An 18,215-nucleotide genomic window follows, 5' to 3' on the forward strand; every position below is an offset into this window, starting at 1 on the left:
AGAGAATTTAGGACCATAAAAAGTACTCTACTAGGTTTTAGACCTGTTTAATTTAAAACGCAAATAAAGTAAGAAGTGATTTTTTTTTAGAAAAATACAAATGTAGCACATTAATTGAAAGAAAGAAAATCTACAAACATGTGGCCTTACTCTGTGCATTAAATTCATTTCTAGCAGACTAGAGTCATTTATAGGTTTCTTTGTTTCACCCTTTATTTACATTATTATTTTTTGTAGCATTAAATGGGATCAAATTCACAAATCGGAATATTTTTTTAAATAAAAACAGCACTAAGAAATCCAAAAGGGCACAGACTGAGGCGAGGCTGAAGCTTTGGTACGACAAAAAACTATTTAATGAAAATTAATCAGTCGAATAGCAGAATTTTCTGTCTTTGAAAAGGCTTTTATATCAAAGGTAGGAATTTTGAGCTTGTGGATTTTAGTGAGGAAGTTGGCCAAGTTGACAAGATTTTGTTACTCTTTTCTTCTTTTGATTTGTTGCTCGGCATCAGAATCGGCAATGAGTTAAGTCAGACGTTGTCAACGATCACTGGCTCAGAATTCTCTAATACTGTATTTTTTGTTTTGGAGGAGACGAGTATGTACTGCTGATGAGGCCCGAGAGGTCGAAAAAGCGGAAAAAGCAGCTGGTTTGTACGAATGCGTGTTATTTTTTCCCCGCTTAGAATTTCGCTAGCTATCCATAACCATACTGAGTAAATCGGCGCAGAGCAAAAATTCCCAAAATTTCTAATATTCACTCGATGACAGTAAATTGCGCAATCTCTCGCCATTCATTGCCAATACGGCCAATACAGATCGATGGATATAAAAGAAATTGTTTAATAATTTCTCTTTAATGGAAATTTCTACGATATGGATCTTCTTGGTGTATAGTATTTAATGCGTTCAATAGTGCTCTTTTTTGAAAATTGCCAAGGTTAGACCACTCTCACAATGAACTGAGGATGTGGAGATGGAGAACCGGTGGACCTCGTGGAGAACGGAGAGTGGCGGCGCGAGCGGCGCTGGAGAAAAGCTCTGCAAGTCACGTAGAGGGGGAAGAGCGCTGGCCTGGCGCTGGCGGAGCTGTGTTTTTTCTTCAGCACCAGCACCAGCAGCAACAAGAGAAGCTCTCGCGAGTGGCCACGGAGACGGAGATCGGAGAAAGAGAGCGGTCGTCGGCGTGAGAAAGAAGCTGTCTGTAATTACTCGCGTGCTTGCGTCGTCGCCCAGAGCCAAAGCGGGGAGAGAATGCCGACGTCGTCGAACGGGGCTTCGACATGAGGGGCGAATCAGTCGGCGGCTGGCCGGCTCAGGGCCGTCGGTAGCCGACGAGCCGAGCGAGACCTGTTGCGGCGGCGGCGGCCCCGTCATCATCACCAGCAGCAGCAGGTGCGTCGGCAGCCTCCGGACTGGTGGACCGCCACTGCTTGCTCAAGATGTCGCGCACGGCCGAATGCCGAAAGTTCTCGCCGAACATCTTCAACAAGACCAAGTGCGCCAACTGCTTCAAGCAGCGCGAGGAGCACTCGGCCGAGGCCTTGGAGTCCAACAGGGTGAGTACCTCCGCCAGGGTGCACCCTGCGGGGTGATGGGTGCGTCTCGCGGGTTAAGGGTGGCGGCACGGCGTCTGCGGATCTGCCTCTGCTCGAAGTGCGGACGGTCGTGGACCAACTGGAGACTGGAGCTAGGGGCCCCACTGATTAATTAGGTTATCAGTCGGCTGGCACCTTTTCGGCCTCCGCGACGGCCGGTTTCGGGCCGAATCGACCGGGCCGACGTCGCGGGCGCTGTTTTTCGGAGAGTTGAACGACCGTCGGGTGCGAATTTGTTTGGTATTCCGCGCGGCTTGCGTCTGGGACGAGCGAAAGGTGCAGGACAGGTACACAATATTGATATTTTGGGATATGGGCGTGACGTCATCTGAGCGCTTTACGATATTTTTGGACAATTAATATTTCGGAGAAGAACTGATGACCTCCGGCTCAGCAATTAATTTGATTCGGATGATTTTCGTTCCTGGAAAAAATATTTGTGCAATTGGGTGTGGAGCTTTAGACAAACAGGCTTAAAAAGTAGATAGCACGGATATAAAATTATGTAATTGTTCTCGAAGGCTATTATAAATCTAGACAACCCTATTGTTATCTATTTACAAATATGAAGGATATTTCCTCGGTTTCTTATATGAAAGGATTGCCAAAGCTTAATTTTTAGTTGATTTTTTTGTAATATTGGTATAGTCAAAAGAAAATATAGCAATTAAAATATAAAAGAGGTGAGTTGCCTTTTAAGAAGAGATAATTAGCTGCTGATCCACTTTAGTGTTAACCGTAATCAAAAACTTATTTATTGAAAGATAAAGAAATTGAAAAGAAAACAAATAATGATTTTTCCCCATTGTCAATTTAGCTACAAAATTGTTTTACAGTTTTACTAAAAACAGGTGATACGCGTGTTTAAAAGAGTCCAAACTTTTTATTTTTAAAAAAATCGGAACGATGAACATAAGTGGAGCTGTGTACAGAGGCATTCAGTGATTAACCTTATCTCAAAAACAGCAGATTTAAGCCAATCTCAGTTTAGACATTATAATTTACGAGTTGCGTGCGAGTTTTACTGCGTTTTGGCCACTTTAAGGCGTGGTTTGTCTACAGAGCAATCGAGCGTGCACGGCAGCAAAACAATTTATCGCGAAGAACAAACACAAATAAGCCTGAAATTCACCTTAGGCGTCCATGAGAATTTCAACCAGATTGCGGCGTAAAATTCATTGAATAGCACGATGTTGTTTCAAGTGCTGATATTAATTTAGGTAGAAAAATATTCACCCTCAATTGAAATTTCAAATTAATAAAAGTTGATGCTTAACCAGGCTGCTGTGAAAATCAGTTCCCAAGTTTAAATGCTTTTCAATTGTTGAGCACTATGCACTGGAAACCATAATTTATTTCGTTTCGTGGAGAATTTCTCTCATAAACCACACACCGTTAGTTAGATCTTGAGAAGACAAATCAAATTCAGCCATTTAAACATGATCAAGCCATGCAGTTTTTCAGGTAAATAGGCTAAATCAGGATTTTGATCGTTGACTGTCCTCTTTTGACTATTGCATGCATATTAAAGAGGCTAATTTGGTACATTATTGCTAGAACACGGATTACACAAACCAAAGGTTTATTTTAATGGATTGATTGCAATGCAATTAGAGAATTAAAGCAATACCGCGATTTTGATTTTGCTACCATCCTTACTAGGAAAAATACAACACTTGAACGTTTTCTCTAAGCTGATTGCGATTCATCTCGTCGAGATCTATGAAATGAACGGTGTGTGCCTCATTATGGGGAGACTCCTTATGTAATAACATAAGGTTTCTAATGGGGAGACAGTGCTTGTCATTCCAAATGAACAGAAACTTTGCAGATACGAAATTTTCTAAACATTTTACATTGCTTTCTGGTTGCTCAACCCTCAAAGACTTTCAGTTAATGGAAAAAATGTTTTCTATTTTTCACAGTAAACCATCTTAAATTTAACGTCAAAACATTCTGCTTTTTCATTTTTTATTTCTGTCACTGCACCAAAAATTATGTTTCATGCCAAGATAACGAACTAAGGGCAACTTCACGGAGCCTTGGGTTTTGGGAGTTGCCGCCACAAAATTTTCTCACAGTAATTTTCTTCATTATTTCGATAGATTGAAATATGTATCTGTGAGGAGACATCTTTGAAAAGCCCACACATGATCATAATCCTGATGCAACCTGTTGTTTTCTTTTTTCATTTTCATCTGACCTTTCAAATTCGAATAGAGAGATGGAGAGTAACATTAATTTCGGAGACGGGAGCAAATCAAAGTGAGAAAATCGAGCAAGGCCGGTGCTTGGTTGAATGGAAGAAAGAAAAGCGATTGAAGAGGCAGCTGAACAGCTTTCAAAGACGGCATTGCAACACCCGCGGCGGGTCTGCCTGCCCGTGCGTAAGAGGCGGCCAGTCTGTTTGCAGAAAGGGCCATAATTCCGAGTGCAAACAACTCGGCGAACGTGCCTAGGCGAGAAACGGGCAGGGCGGCCCGCAAATTTTGCAACCTGGCCCGAAATAGACTGCGGGACGGCCGCCGTTTTTCCTAAATCGACTCGATTTCACTCAAACTCGAAATTCACGGCAGGCAGTCGGAGCGAGCGACTCGAGCAGCTGACACAATTAATCTGAAATCGACGGTGCACATTTTTTCCTTCTAATTATAAAACATTGACGTGCGCGATGTGAAATCAGCGTGCGGATAATTTTATGCGCACACGTCGCCGCCACTACTTGGGCAAGAAAAGAAAAAGAAGTATTTATTTTCTTTCATTGAATCGAGCAGCGAGCAAGTGCCGCTGCGCGTGCAACGTGAGGGAAAAGCGCGAGTAGCGTAATAGAAAACCAGCTGAATCCATACATCTGCTGAAACCATACAATAATAATATACTTCCCTCTCTCTTGGTCGCTCGCTGCTGACAGTCACTTGCTGAGCACAAAACTATCATAATTCAATTAAATTATTGCACTTTGCAGCGCGCGGCCGAGGGATTATCCGTGCCGCAGACGGCAGGTGTATTTTTTGCACACGGCAGCTTTTCGACTCGCAAAAGTGGCTCCTGCTCGCAACGGGCGTGGCATTTGTGAATTTTTCTTCTCTTGCTCTTGAGAAATAAATGCAATATTTGTCGGGTAGATAGAAGGGATTCAAAATGAGTCTAAGCTCTAGGAAACACATAAATTATTTATAATTTATTTTTAACTCGTAAACCTCAAACTTAGAAACACATGATTTTATAATGGCTACTCCCATAAGTGAACAACTAGGAAGGAGTCGAAGGCTAGACAATTGATAAATTTTAAAAGAAAAATAATACCACGCGCTCTCGCAGCTGTTTCGGCTCCGGGCTCTGCAGACCTCATCAGCAGTACTTTACCTCCAAAGCAAAATTCATGCCACAGTATTAGCTGCAAGGATTTTGAATCACATAGATCGCTGAAAACGTTTGCCAACACTCATTTCTGAACACAAACAAAAAGAAAAACGTGAGAAACGAAATTCTTGACAACCCCGCATCTCCCTGTCATCGAATATTTTCTCTTACAAAAACCCAACGATTTTCCTTTTTTCAAAATTAAAAAAAATCAAAACTTGTTGAAATAATTTTAATTTAATGTTCATGAACCATTTTTAGGTAGATCTAAATTGAGATATTATAAATAATGTTAACTAGTTAATTAATTTAAAAAAAATGATTTCCACTCATTTCATATTTTTAAGCTTATCATATTTTTTGCGCTTTCAATTTTCCGATACAGATTACTGTACACATGCACATCATTTTTATTGTTTTTTGTCCTGATATTACCTTTTGTACCCTGCAACGTTTGTGCTTGACTAATTTTCCATGCTAATTTTTTTTAATAAGATGTTGAATCTCCGCTACTTCTTGTTGAACTTTTAAGTCATTTTAAGTAGTTTAAAATGTTAACCAATTCTTCGAATTACTCTTTCACTTGAATGACGCATTCAAGGTTTTTACAGTAACTCCTCTCCAGCACTGTACAGTAATCTCAGTATAATAAGAAAAAATAACGTCTGATGGAACAGGAAAACTTTGATGATGACGCCTCGTCCGTAGCACTATATATCATTAACATGATAAAACGGATTGGCAGTTTTTTAACTAGTAGAATACAACTTCCAAACAGGAGTAGGTAAAGCCTTAGTCATCTGAAAGTGACATTCACTTTGACTAACACATTTCAACGTCTGTAGAAGATGTCTCGATGAATGGAAGAGTACACATTTATTTACTTTGAATTGGCCTGTCTTGGCAAATGCCAGCTGTCCAATTACTGTTGAATTAATGGCAATTTTTTGCCTAACTTTTTACGAGCCTAGTTACGACAAATGAAGTGCTTACTCCAGCGCGGAGAAAATTATCACCTGCGCGCTTCCACGAATCTCAGACCGTATTTCTCAAAAATTCTCATTCATCGCGCGCATTCCGTTTGGCACCGCGCGTCTCCCGCTCAACAATTAAAAGCTCCAACTGGACTGCCGATTAGCTTGGCAGACACGGCGACGGCATTTTTTCACTCGCGCGCGAGCCAAACTTTTGGCACCTGACCGCGCGTTGTTTGTCAGTTCCTCCGCCCTGACCAACTTCGCCACTGAGTCGGGCCGTGCAATCGTGGCATTTCATCGGTTGTAATATAAACCACGAAATTAGGTTACATCGTCAAGTTGTCGCTCGCAAGCTTCCGCTTGAAATCAGCTCAAAGTCGTTTGAATAATTTTTCCACGTCAGAGAGGAAAAGCAAAAGATAAATTAGGTGGCGTTCAAAATTTGATTTTTTAGTAGGCTGTTCTTGACCCAATAAGAGTTTCAATTTAATCCTACAACATCTAAAATTCACCGTGTTCCACTTTTTTTTATTTAAAATTGCCAAATGGAATAGCTTAAATGCTAAATGAAATGCATATGACCGTATTCACAGATGAGTTGGCCAATTTTGACAGCGGAAATTAAATTAGCCAATGATTAAAATATATGTTGGCTTGAAGGGTAATTTCGCTGCTGAGATCTTACAGGCTTAAATATTTTAATATGGAAAATGTGCGTACTTCTTTACTTTCTATATTTTTGTTGCTAAACTGTGAAATATAAAATATATTATTTAAGGAATCGTGTCGCTCATGAAATAATGAAATATTGCCAGTATTTTCAAGTTGAAGGTTGTCGTTACGTGTGTTCTGAGAGTGAATATCTCATATATAAACCTTGACTTTTACATAAACGCATGTCATTAAAACGCGTATTTTTTATTGTTTTGCAGGCAAGCAGGAAGGTGTCCAAGTGCGGCTATCTGTTCGTGGCGCCCGGCTGGGACTTTTCTGATCCGATCAACAGAACCAAGGCAAGTCATTCTCCTTCATCGCCGTGCAGACTTACTTACTTTTATTGTTTCCCTGATTGGCATCGCGATATCGCGAGTCGCGGATTTGTCTCTTCTTGTCACAAACCCACACATCGTGTCTGATTGATGCACACGTGTGCACAGACCGATTGCGTTGCGCAACCACGCGCGCTCGCGAGGCCATAGGTTCTCATCAAGGCTGCTTTTTTGCGTGTGCGCCTTACTTTCTTCGCCCAAATTCGAAGGCTCTTTCTTGACTTTTCCCTTCAATGAAAAACCCAGCAAACTTGGGAATATGTTTAACTGACCAAATTTATCGGCAATTTTGCAGCGATGGCAGCGAAGGTGGTTCGTACTCTACAACGACGGCGAATTCACTTACTCTGTCGACGAGCACGTGAGTTGTTTTTACGTATTTCAAAGATTAGGCAGGTGGATAAGGCGTATTTGTCCGACCGTAAATTGAATCAACTCATTCACTTGTTCACCCATTCACTCTGCTCTTGTACACGGAGCGTACATTTTTATGAATGAACATACAATTCCGCGCAATGGTGAAATCACCATGACCATTAGCGTGTAGCCGCAAGTTGAATGTCACTCTCAGCTTCCTCAATGAGATAATGAGCATCTTTCGCGTTGAGAAAGCCATCGAAATCGCGGGCACTCACTCTGATACTTTCAGCCGGAGACTGTGCCGCAATGCATCATCGACATGAACTGCGTGCTGGAGGTGACCCCAGCCGAGGACATCACCGGCCACCCTCACAGCATCGCTCTCACCACCCCGGAGGGCGTGCATTTTGTCAAGGGGATGGGTTCGGAGGAGTCGCGCCTTTGGTGCGACGTACTCTCGGTTTTCATCAGGTCAAAGGTGAGATAAAAATTTTGAAAATAAAGACTTATGGTGCATTGAAACCATACACACTCCAGGTTAATCTAATTCAAGTCCTAGTTTTGATTTAGTTGGTCAGTCGAACCAAATTATTGACAAATTTAGATCGCGAGCTATAGGAAACAAAATTCTCTGAAGCCAAACCGTTTTTGTCTGAAGCTTTGTTAAGACGTCTCTCTTTTTATCTTTTGTGGTGCAGCCTCGGCACAAGAGGAACGCGACTTTCCCTTGTGGCAAGTCAACCACAATGATCCACCAGCCGCCTCGGATCGTGTCTGTCACGGAGAAGTCTCGCATGGCGACCAGACCTCGCTTCAATAGCTGTCATACGGATATTGGATGCCGCGTCTCAGAGGGTGCTGAAACCGTGATACCTTCTTATAACTCCGAAGTCTTCGCTCCACAACCCACATTGCTCACTCCAGGTTTGCAATTGATGATACTTTTCACCTTGACAATTGAAATCGATTCAGTTCTAATTATCCGCAAACATCTTATTCCGTATTAAGTCGGCTGTTGCTTCATATTATAGATATTTAAGACCATTTTATTCTCATTCACTCTAAGGTGGACAATAACTCTATTTCCTGCAATTCTTTCCTAGATTACGAGGATCAGCCAGCGTCATCTGATAGTCCTCCCACTAGAGATAAGTTGCAAACAGAGTGCAAAACTCGCTACCGCAGGGCCATGGCCAGAGAAAAGAGGGCTTGGAAGACTGATCTTGCCACTTCGGCGCTCAAGGAGGATGACTGTGAGTAGCCTGAACACGTCAGCCGAGCTGAAAACAATGAATTTACTGTGAATTAAATACCAGCCCCCGCTGCTCACACGGCGCGACACTTGTTGCTTGACGATGAAACGAGACGAGGCGAAAAGTTAAAGGACATCGCTGACTGCATTACGTGGCCACGCAGACCGTCCAGTCTGCCGATTGCGCCAAAGGGTGTGATTGAACCCACCAGAGACAACCACAAAGACAACTCTGACCTCCACAACTCGTCATTTGCCGCCGAAACCTCTGTAACTCGGTCATCTTTCCCCAAATATATGGTTTTATTAAAATGCGAATTGCAGGTTCGGAGCGAGCCAGACGGAGTAGACTACTCCATGAGCAGTTACGCCTCTGGGGCTTCTGCGAATTCATCAGCTGAGCTGAGAGTAGAGCTGCCCGCGGAGGACCTATTGCACCTGAAAAAGGGCTGGCTTATGCAGCAAGGCCCTGACAAAAGCTGGGGAAAACACTGGTTCGTCCTTCGAGGATCAGCCTTGATGTATTACAGAGACCCAAGCACGGAGGATAATGGCATCTTGGATGGCGTCATCGACCTTGGCATGGTGCGAAGTGTTAATGAAGTCATGGAGGCCAGAAATTACGGATTCAAAATTATTGTAAGAACCTTTTTTCCTTTATATCTCATAAAAGTAATTTTTATTTAAATCCATCATCTGTATCTTTTACTTGTGTTCTGCTCCTCAAATCACGTATTTGTGCAGATGTGGGATGACAAGGAGGTGGTCCTCTCAGCCCTGACGGCCAACATCCGAGCCAACTGGCTGCAAGCTCTTCGGCGCGCTGCCGGTTTGGCTCAGCCCATTGCTTCAGTCCTTAGTCCAACAAACTCGGAGTTCAGAACTCCAACAGGAGAAGAACCACCACCTCTATTGCAATCTAGCTCCAGGGCAGCCCTTGGCTCGAAACTAGAAAGACAGCTCGAGTCATCCACTAGCTCATTTTGTCCCGTGCCAAAGCCCAGGCTGCCAGAGAGCAGTCTGCTGTCTTCGGACGAGGAATACCGCACTGCTTCTTCTGAGACGTCCACAGAGGTCATCGGTTTGTGGGCTGAGCCTGAAGATGAGACTGTGGCTGTCCCGTTCCCGTCCTCCTCGCCACCTCTCAATAGAACGCCCATTTCAAAGGTCAAGGAAAGGGCAAGGTCAGTGAAACTAATTTTATTATTTCCATGTTTCTTCACAATTTACTTATATCCTCAAAGAAATCGAGTTGCCCGACGTTCGCGGACTTCCCCACCTCTGCTTGGCTCACGAGGGACTCGAAGACGAACTCTCCCGTTAGAATCTTCCACCATGGTGTGTTTGATTTTGATTTGTCATTTCTTTTCTTAAATTGCCAAAATTTCAGTATGAAAATGGATCCGCGGCCCCACCTGCGTCTAACTCTACTTCAGTGATAAGTCCAATCTCTCCGATTCTTCCACGCGTTTCAAATTACAAGTCAAAATCCCGCCAAAATGATAACGTTTTTGAAGCAAGACTGCAAGCTCTTGAAAATCAGGTAAGGAATTTTTATAGGCCAAAGTCTTTTAAGTGAGATAGGCTCCTTGTTTACGTCAAAGTCGCAAACTGAATAAATGAATATAAATGTGTGTTAACTTCCAGCTCAAGGACACAATGACCCTGCTTGACTCAAAAGAAAAAGAGCTAACGCAGAAGACCATTGAGCTGAATGACCTGCAGGTCATGTCACAGAAATATCAAAATCTAAGGCAAGAACATGACTCCTTATGTAAGGAGTGGAGGGATAGAAAGGTTTCAGAAGAGCGCTGGAGACACAACTACCAACAATCACAAGCTAGGTACGCGTTGTGATAATTTATTTGTGAAGACATGAATTTATGAGCGGCATTTGTTTAGTTTGGTGTCTGAAAGGCTGGAGCACCAAATTGCTATAGAGAAACTGCAAGAGGAGAACGATAAAAAGGTGAAAAGACTGAAAGTGGAGATTTCCAGTCTCAATCAGGAGCTCGAGAGCATAAAACAAAAGCTACAGAAAGAGATTGAAGACAACAGCTTGAGCTCAAAGCTGAAGGAAATCAAGGCCAGTCCAACATCAACGCCGCCCATGCGCAGGTGTTTCAGCCAAAGGTCTCTGTCCAAGGTGGATTCGCTCAGCGACCTTGCGAGCAGCACCAGCCTGTTTGACTTATCTGAGGTCACCCTTTGGGACAGGGAAAAGTACTTTTAAACAATAATTTATCTTAAACATCAGTAACGTGTTTCCTTCTAGACTGCAGGAAGAGTATACAGACACTCTGAGGAAGCTGCAGGTTGCCATGAATGAAATCCACGCGGCCAGGAAGGAAGTGAGAAGCTCTCAGTCTGAATGCGACAAAATGGAGCTTCAGTGTGTGGCCATCAGACAGGCGGCGCAGCAAAAGGCTGAAGAAGACCAGGCCAGGGCCACTCTACTGGCCAGAAGGGTAGGAAGCTGCGTGCTAAGGCGATTAATTCATTCAATTTACTCGAATCCTTGATCCTTAGGTTGACGACTTGACCACAAAATTGTCTTCAGCGGAACGGCAGCTGAGACAACTACCACCAAGCATTGGCTCTCCGCAGCTGTCCAAATTTTCACGTGCCTCAGAGAAGCGCCGTTCGCTGTCTCTCAAGGGCAGAGATTCGATGCGCGAAAAATTCACCGACCAGGACAAAGCTAGTCTGATGCAACAAAAATCTGCCTCTACAGACCAAATCTCGATGGCTGGCATCTCTGAAAGCTCTCGCTACGCTAAGAAACTTGAGGCCTTGTGTCTGGAGAACAAAATGAGCCCCCGATTGCCAAGAAAGAGTTCCAGGAGGAAGTCAGATCTGGGACCACTCTTGCACCAGAACCCACCGCAGTCCCCACCTCCTCAGAAGGTTGATATTTTTTATTCAATTCTTTAAATATTTCCAAAATAAGTCATCATTTAAAATATTCTTAGCTATGGCTCAGATATTACCTACGCCTCTTATAGTAAAAACAGGAAAATAATGAAACCAATGGCCATTAATATGAACAACAGTCGATCTCAATAATGTATTTAAATGAATTTTAAATTATCAAATTGCATTCAAGTACCTGCGTTTGTTTTTCCTTTTTCTGTTTTTAATGTATTTGAATATGTATTTTCCCTACAGAAGGCTAAAGCCCACCGCCGGAAATCTCTAGATAATGCGTGTCTTGAGCTCTTGCTGCGACTGAAGATGGTTGGGCCCAAGTTTCCACATGTGGAGGAAAATCCGCAACTGGAAGGGTTGCACATGATTGTGCCTGAAGTGTTTGACCTCGATGGAAGCCAGACGCCTTCTTCGTCAACAGCCTCTGTATCGCAAAGCACAGAAAACATCTCCAGAGACTCCATGCTGGCTTCTCAAAAATTGGTTAATCAGCTTTACGACATAATATCAATGAAGCCTCAACTCGAGGCTTGTGAAGCGGAAGGCGGCGACTCTTTCATATCCCAGAGCACGCCCAATGAGGTTATGCAGATTGCCGCAGTCAGTGTCTTTTCCTCTCTGCTCAGACAGTGCATGGCCTTGGAAGTTCAAGACAGCAGCAGTAAAATATCCAAGATTTTCAACAGCCTGAGGTAACAGCCATTTATTTGATGAGTTGTGATGATTCTTACTATATATTAAACAGTCTGAATGACACGCGGATTGCGGAGCTGAGAGATCTGAAAGACAGGCTAGAGAAGGCTAAGGATGCATTCCTTGACGATTGGGAACTAATTGTGAGCATGATCTTTTTGACCCAGTGCAGTTTTGAACTTTTTTTCCAGTCTGCACACCACAAAGCAAAGGACAAGCAGCTGCAGGAGGTTGTCGAAATTTTAGAGCAGAGATTAGGATCTGTGGGCGAGTATTCCAGCCAAATGGCCAGCGTCAGGGCTGCATACCAGATTGCCCTGGATAAAGAGGCTAACCAGTCTGGCACCGAATGTGATAAGCACAAGGCTCAAATTCAGCAGTTGGCTGTAAGAGTGCAGAGAAAAGAAAGATTTGATCTTATTTACCTACTGAATGATTTCAGGGAATCTGTGTCAAGGGGTTGGTGGCCATGGAAAAATCTCACAACATGATTTTAACGGAACTCCGACAGCAACATGAGCAGAGAGTGGAAATGCTTAAGCAAGAAAAAGACCAAGCTCTTGCTGAGGAAACCCGCGCCACTTTGACTGGTTAGTCTGAATTTATTTTAACAAACTCTTTAGAATAACTGGTATTTCTCAGCTTTGGAGGCGATGAGGAAAGCCCACGAGGCTGAAGTGAGGAAGGAAAATGAGAAGTTCAAGGCCCAGTATATGGAGAATATGAAGTCGTTTATCGATGTGAGGCATCTGCTAAAGGAAAAAGAGTAATTTTTCATAACTTTGTATTTCTCTGAGCTATATTTTAATTTCAAATTGTAGGCAAGAGCCAAAAGCTGCTAAGGTTGAAAGCGAGTTGTCCGCCATGGCGAAGTATTCCAACAAATACAAAGAGACTGCTTGGCTAGAGGACCAGTTAGCTGCTAATTCAAGACAGGAAAGCCAACCTAGGACTACTTATGCGGAAAACAGGTATAAATACGCTCACTGAGACCAACATAATGTATATTATTCATATTGCCTCTCCACTAGGAACAAGCAATTGCGGCATGCGTTTTTGTCCGAATCTCAAGATTTGGTAGCAGACACCAACTGCAGCAATTTGTCTGAATCTAATCTCCTGCAGTCTGTAAGTACCTTTTTAACTTCTCACCTTTAGAGTGCTAGAGTTGCAAATGGTTCACCTAGTTGTAGAATACTGTACACAGGTATTAGTCACTAGTGACGCAGTTTCGGAGAAAGTGGCTACACTGCAACATCTTCGCCCCTTTAATTTTTGTGTATTAATATTTGTTATCACATGCTTGGCACTTGGATCATGTAATTTCAGTAATATCAAAAAGTAACCACGCATCCAGCACCGTTACATGTAATCAAAACAAGTTCACCTGCATGTGTGTTATGTATGCATTTTGATTTTTAGCGAGCACTTAGTAGTCCTGCGAAGAAAGGAGCACCCGTCTCGGGGGTCGCCTTGAGCATGCCCCATTCCTCAAAATGCCCCCACCCACCTCACAGTAAGTTGAAACACGCGCTTATGCTTACGGTGGCGGATGAAAGTTGGCTTGACGCCTTTGCACCACACACACTAATCATCAATTATTTTGATTGATACTTAAAATAGTCATTATAAACATTAAACATCTGTGGAAATCAAGTTTGTTTGTTACATTTTGAGGTGAAGAATAAGCTTTTTTTCAGATTGACTTTTAACATGCATACTCATACAAGTATTTATTGTTCATATCTGTACATCTTAGTCCATTCAAGGGTTTGAGTGATGCGTTGCAAACAAATCAAGCCGATTAAATCTTGTTGATTTAGTGCAGCTGCATGATCCTCCTGCTTATCACCATTTCTCCGCAATTATTGATGCCACCACATGAAATTTGTTTGAATCTCAATTATTAACTTCTGTTTTTCGTTTTTAGCTATGAAATTCGGCATTGACAAGCACTTTCTGAGGGATTCATCATTACAGGGAATGGTTGCTCAACGCAAAAAACTGTTTGAAAACTGAAGAATTTACCTACCGCCTTGCAATTTAAAAAGGGCATAACGTATTAATACTTAGTATTTCTCTGTAGCAGGCACTCGTTCTCTGCGCACTATTTTCAATACTTACAAATCTGTACAATGACAGCTTAAACCCACCCAGTTTATATTGTAACTCGTTAACTACAGTCAGATATTACATGATATATATTATATTATATAATCATAAATCATAAGCACACATTTCTCATGATTTGCTCATTTGTTATTATTATTACAAGTTTAAGGAATCGCTCACATTGTATCACGATAAGCTACAACAAAAAGTTCATTATTACTCTTATTATTTACTATTTTATCATAACAGTAATACGCTATTTAAATTAACCAGTCTTGTCGTGCCCACACGGGTTTAATTTGTAAGGAATGTGCACAGTCCAAAAATGGCATTACTCCAGAAAAATAATAAGCAACCATATATTAACAAACATAGAGCAAATTGAGCTGTCAGGTTTTATTTAATTCCAAATGTTTAAGCACAGAATCAAAGAAGTATAGGGTTACCAGGCAATTTACATGTTACTGGAATGGTTGTTCCAGAAATATAAATGTACTTTTTACGCCACCATTCTGAACAGATTCAATTGAATGGAAAACTCGTGTTGTACAGTGTCTGCCACTGTTTTTAAAAATTACTTACAAAAGTTTGTATTGACCCACGAAAATTAATTTTCTATTCGGATTTTAAAATTGTATTTGCAGGAATAAAATTAATAGTTTAAAAGGACATGGAATTTATTTAAATACAATTTAGTTTCATTTCCTTGATGCTTGCAGAAACCCAGATGTGCTGGAGAAATATTTTGCATTTTCCTCTCCACCCACTTTCTCTGCTGCTTGCGGATTCACGATCTCCAACCCCTAAGTGAATGAGTCACGTTAGTATTTGTCTGAAATATTTAAATTTGTGAACCAACCTGCATGGGAGTGAATGCGACGCTGGAAGCAGTTCCTGAAACCTGCTTTCTGACTGTGGTGCTGCCGCCCCACTGCTGCTGCTTTTGAAGATTCTTGTGCAGCGTTTTTGAAATGCGTACCTTGGTCTTTTCATCAACCTGGGGCAGTCTGATTCTGCCAGTGCCAGACTTGCCGATGGTACCTCTGGTGTAGCCTAAGTCATTCTGGTACGCGTCCTCCTCAATCTAAACATGGAAGCTGATATTTAGCTGATAAATTCTAAAATAAACTTAGCACTTACATCGCCAAAGTTCATCCTGTTCTGCTGCTTCCGCAGCTCCGTCACTGCGTAGCGCTCTTTCATTTTGCGCACCCGCTTGCCACCTCGCCTCTTTCTTGATGGATCAACTGGTTTTGGCAAGGGTTTGATGAATTTCACTGGAGGCGGCTCCTGCAACATGAGAAAAAAATATTAATATATGAAAGGACTTAGGTGCAGGAAACATCAGTCCATTATACAAAACTTACTTCTAATGATATAAGCATAATTTAAAATTAAAACAATGAAAATTTTTGCCCCTGAGCTACACTTTAATGATATACACGAATCAAGTGAGTAGACAAAAGATAATAGTCATCAGACATCTTAACAGTTATAATTTTGATGGATCAATATGATGTTTTTATCACCGGTAATCAAAATTTAAACGTGGTTTTGCTATCTTGAATTGAATCTAATGGCCTTATGGTGTTTTAAACCAATTAGGTTCCTCCTAAACTCACGAGAGGGGACAAGTAATGTTATAGTACTTCTTATCATATTAACTTTCAACGAATCTCTGGAAAGATTTGACCTTCTGGCATAACTATTGCATTCCTAATGCCCTCCCTAATAAAAATCATATACAAAGGCTTAAATTTGAAGATTTTAGTGATTTATGGAGATTTTAAGAAAAAAAAATTCACATGGGTGTTTCCAGGAGAGATTTGATATGGGTCAGACAAGAACAAAAAATATTATTGTCATCTATTAGAGATTAGAGAGACTTTTCTAATGCTTATTTTGATTGCTGGGAATTACCTGACGCCAAATGAATTTTGATATTATTTTAATGGTCTTGTCTGACCTCAAAGATTACTCCTAGTAGGCTCCCTACGTTATTTCCAAACAAGATAAAATAAACATTCTCTTTAAAGTCTTAAATTATTGCTGTTAATCAAGCATTTAGCCTAACATGTCACGCACCTGTAATTTGTCAAGTTTCTTCTCAATTTCCTCCCTGAACATCTGTCCAATGGAACCGTCTCTGCTTTCTTGACCAGCGTCCACCCTGGCTGCCAGGGCGCACTTTGCAGCAACCAGTCTAGAAGCCTTCAACCGCATGTCCTGCAAATGAAAAAAATTATTAATGAACTCTGCAAGCTTCTGCAGATGTAAAACACTCACAGGCGGCGTTTCTTGGACCAATTCGCAATAGTATACAAAGCCTGTGTGCGGCAGGGCGGCTACCTGCGAGAATCCTGACAGGGTTTTCTTCTGGGCTCCCAGGACCTGAACATTGCAAGCAGGCATATTAGCCAGTCGGGACAGGCCACCAGCCAGACCCATCATTTTGGCCGCGGTTGACGCCCCAACGATGGCCGACAGGTTTGGTGAGATGAACGCCATGCGAGCCTCCACATAATCAAGGATGCGCAGCTTGAAGTCATGCACCTCGATGGCCATGTCACACGCCTCCTTGATGGAATCCAACTCGTTTTCGTTCAGCATTTGCCTGGATAAATTAACATGCGATCGATACATGTCTTTGTTGCTGACTAAGTTTATTTTACCCCTGAGTAGTTGACGCAGTGACTGAGACAACCATGATGGTGGCTTGTGTGAGAACTTGGAGAAGAGCCTCGTTATTTTTAACATTTTCCAGCTCATTGCCTAGTTCCCGGACAGTTTTAATGTAGTCCAAAGGCTGCACAACCAGCGAGTCTAGCTCAGGAAACCGCCTTGAGTAGCGCTCCTTGACAAACTGATAGATGGTGCCTGAGAATGTTGATTAAAATAAATCATCCCTATTTTCTTCTGTCTCAATTTGATACAACTCACTAATTTCATTTTCAATTTCAGCTGCCACATTGTTAGCCTGTACAATGAGTTGATACTCAGGGTCCATCTCACCGGCTCCACCTGAATGCATTTCCGCCACCGATCTAGGCGCCTTTGAGAAATCTTCGATTTCCTTCATAATTCGGTTCAGCATTGCAGAGTCCCTTAGCTTTGCGACTTGTCTAACCGAATCTACTTTCATAGCTTTAAAAATAAAAGAAGTAGTGATAATCTTGGTGTAATTAGATATGTCATAATTCTGGGATTCACTATAACATACCTAGTTTTGAAAAATTGGTTTTGCTGAGGTCTTCCATGAACTCATCTCGGTCTATTTCTGTTTTAGCAGCAGATGCTGCAATCAAACCCTTCAGTTCGTCATCTTCCTTAGTTTCCTGATCCTCTTCCAGGTCAGCCAAAAGTTCCTCCGCCAGCGACATGTTCGAAATTTATCTGAATATCTGAAAAATAGAAATTGTTTGAACCAAATTGACAAAAAAGTATTGCTTTAACTAGGTTTTATAATCATATTATATATATCATGATTTTAAAAGTTTCACTAATAGGCTGTCTGTAATGTTAAACGATAATTTTTATACATTATTGCCTACCTATCCACCTAAAAAACTCAAATCCAACCGCAGTGGATCCTGTGGATCTTCCCTTTTCGCGAACCAAAACAAAACAGTTAAGGTTGCCTCCCACCACGGTTGTGATTAGTTCAAACTTCGGACTACTTCGGTCAAATTTGGGTGTTGACTCGCATAGAGTCAGAAGTCAGAAAAGAGGTGTTTGTTCTATGTAGATACATACATTATTCATTTTGTGAAGTTAAAGCAATAAAACTCTGAACGTTAAGTAATCCGAATTCATCACTTTTGGCGGAAATCTTCTTAAGAGGCTCGTTAAAGGATCAAAGTTGACGTGCAAATAGCAAAAA

The 18,215-nt window shown here is 41.8% G+C and overlaps 2 protein-coding genes across 3 annotated transcripts; one reads left to right on the plus strand and one right to left on the minus strand.

Moving 5' to 3' along the window:
- The first annotated feature begins 1,106 nt into the window (after nt 1-1,106).
- On the plus strand, nt 1,107-15,004 carry osp (outspread). Of its 2 annotated transcripts, XM_065489879.1 has the most exons (24): nt 1,107-1,562; nt 6,874-6,954; nt 7,286-7,351; nt 7,640-7,828; nt 8,049-8,274; nt 8,454-8,603; nt 8,667-8,872; nt 8,927-9,241; nt 9,347-9,786; nt 9,847-9,940; nt 9,993-10,145; nt 10,250-10,446; nt 10,505-10,825; nt 10,878-11,070; nt 11,132-11,509; nt 11,771-12,222; nt 12,276-12,366; nt 12,415-12,609; nt 12,666-12,813; nt 12,866-12,989; nt 13,045-13,194; nt 13,255-13,351; nt 13,646-13,739; nt 14,154-15,004. In XM_065489879.1, the coding sequence occupies exons 1-24, from the start codon at nt 1,446-1,448 to the stop codon at nt 14,240-14,242; spliced, it is 4,566 nt and encodes a 1,521-aa protein (XP_065345951.1). In that variant the 5' UTR covers nt 1,107-1,445; the 3' UTR covers nt 14,243-15,004. The 2 variants fall into 2 exon arrangements, with proteins under 2 accessions (XP_065345951.1, XP_065345952.1); XM_065489880.1 differs by lacking the exon at nt 13,646-13,739.
- Nucleotides 14,995-18,126, minus strand: Prp31 (pre-mRNA processing factor 31). The gene is made up of 9 exons (XM_065489884.1): nt 17,887-18,126; nt 17,556-17,736; nt 17,276-17,479; nt 17,008-17,212; nt 16,622-16,949; nt 16,421-16,561; nt 15,476-15,625; nt 15,195-15,419; nt 14,995-15,138 (listed from the first exon to the last, which is right to left on the minus strand). The coding sequence occupies exons 2-9, from the start codon at nt 17,713-17,715 to the stop codon at nt 15,034-15,036; spliced, it is 1,518 nt and encodes a 505-aa protein (XP_065345956.1). The 5' UTR covers nt 17,716-17,736; nt 17,887-18,126; the 3' UTR covers nt 14,995-15,033.
- Nucleotides 18,127-18,215: the final 89 nt, after the last annotated feature.

This window comes from Cloeon dipterum, chromosome 4 (assembly GCF_949628265.1).
Source record: "Cloeon dipterum chromosome 4, ieCloDipt1.1, whole genome shotgun sequence".
In the NCBI taxonomy this organism is placed as follows: domain Eukaryota; kingdom Metazoa; phylum Arthropoda; class Insecta; order Ephemeroptera; family Baetidae; genus Cloeon; species Cloeon dipterum.

Excerpts from the sequence above, each read along its gene's own strand:
- Prp31 (XM_065489884.1), bottom strand. The coding sequence starts at position 17,715 with ATGTCGCTGGCGGAGGAACTTTTGGCTGACCTGGAAGAGGATCAGGAA. Across the intron at positions 17,480-17,555 it reads AACCAATTTTTCAAAACTAG|CTATGAAAGTAGATTCGGTT; the intron begins GTATGTTATAGT and ends TTATTTTTAAAG. Across the intron at positions 15,626-16,420 it reads AGAAACTTGACAAATTACAG|GAGCCGCCTCCAGTGAAATT; the intron begins GTGCGTGACATG and ends CTCATGTTGCAG.
- osp (XM_065489879.1), top strand. The coding sequence starts at position 1,446 with ATGTCGCGCACGGCCGAATGCCGAAAGTTCTCGCCGAACATCTTCAAC. Across the intron at positions 7,352-7,639 it reads CTTACTCTGTCGACGAGCAC|CCGGAGACTGTGCCGCAATG; the intron begins GTGAGTTGTTTT and ends TGATACTTTCAG. Across the intron at positions 12,610-12,665 it reads CTCAAATTCAGCAGTTGGCT|GGAATCTGTGTCAAGGGGTT; the intron begins GTAAGAGTGCAG and ends GAATGATTTCAG.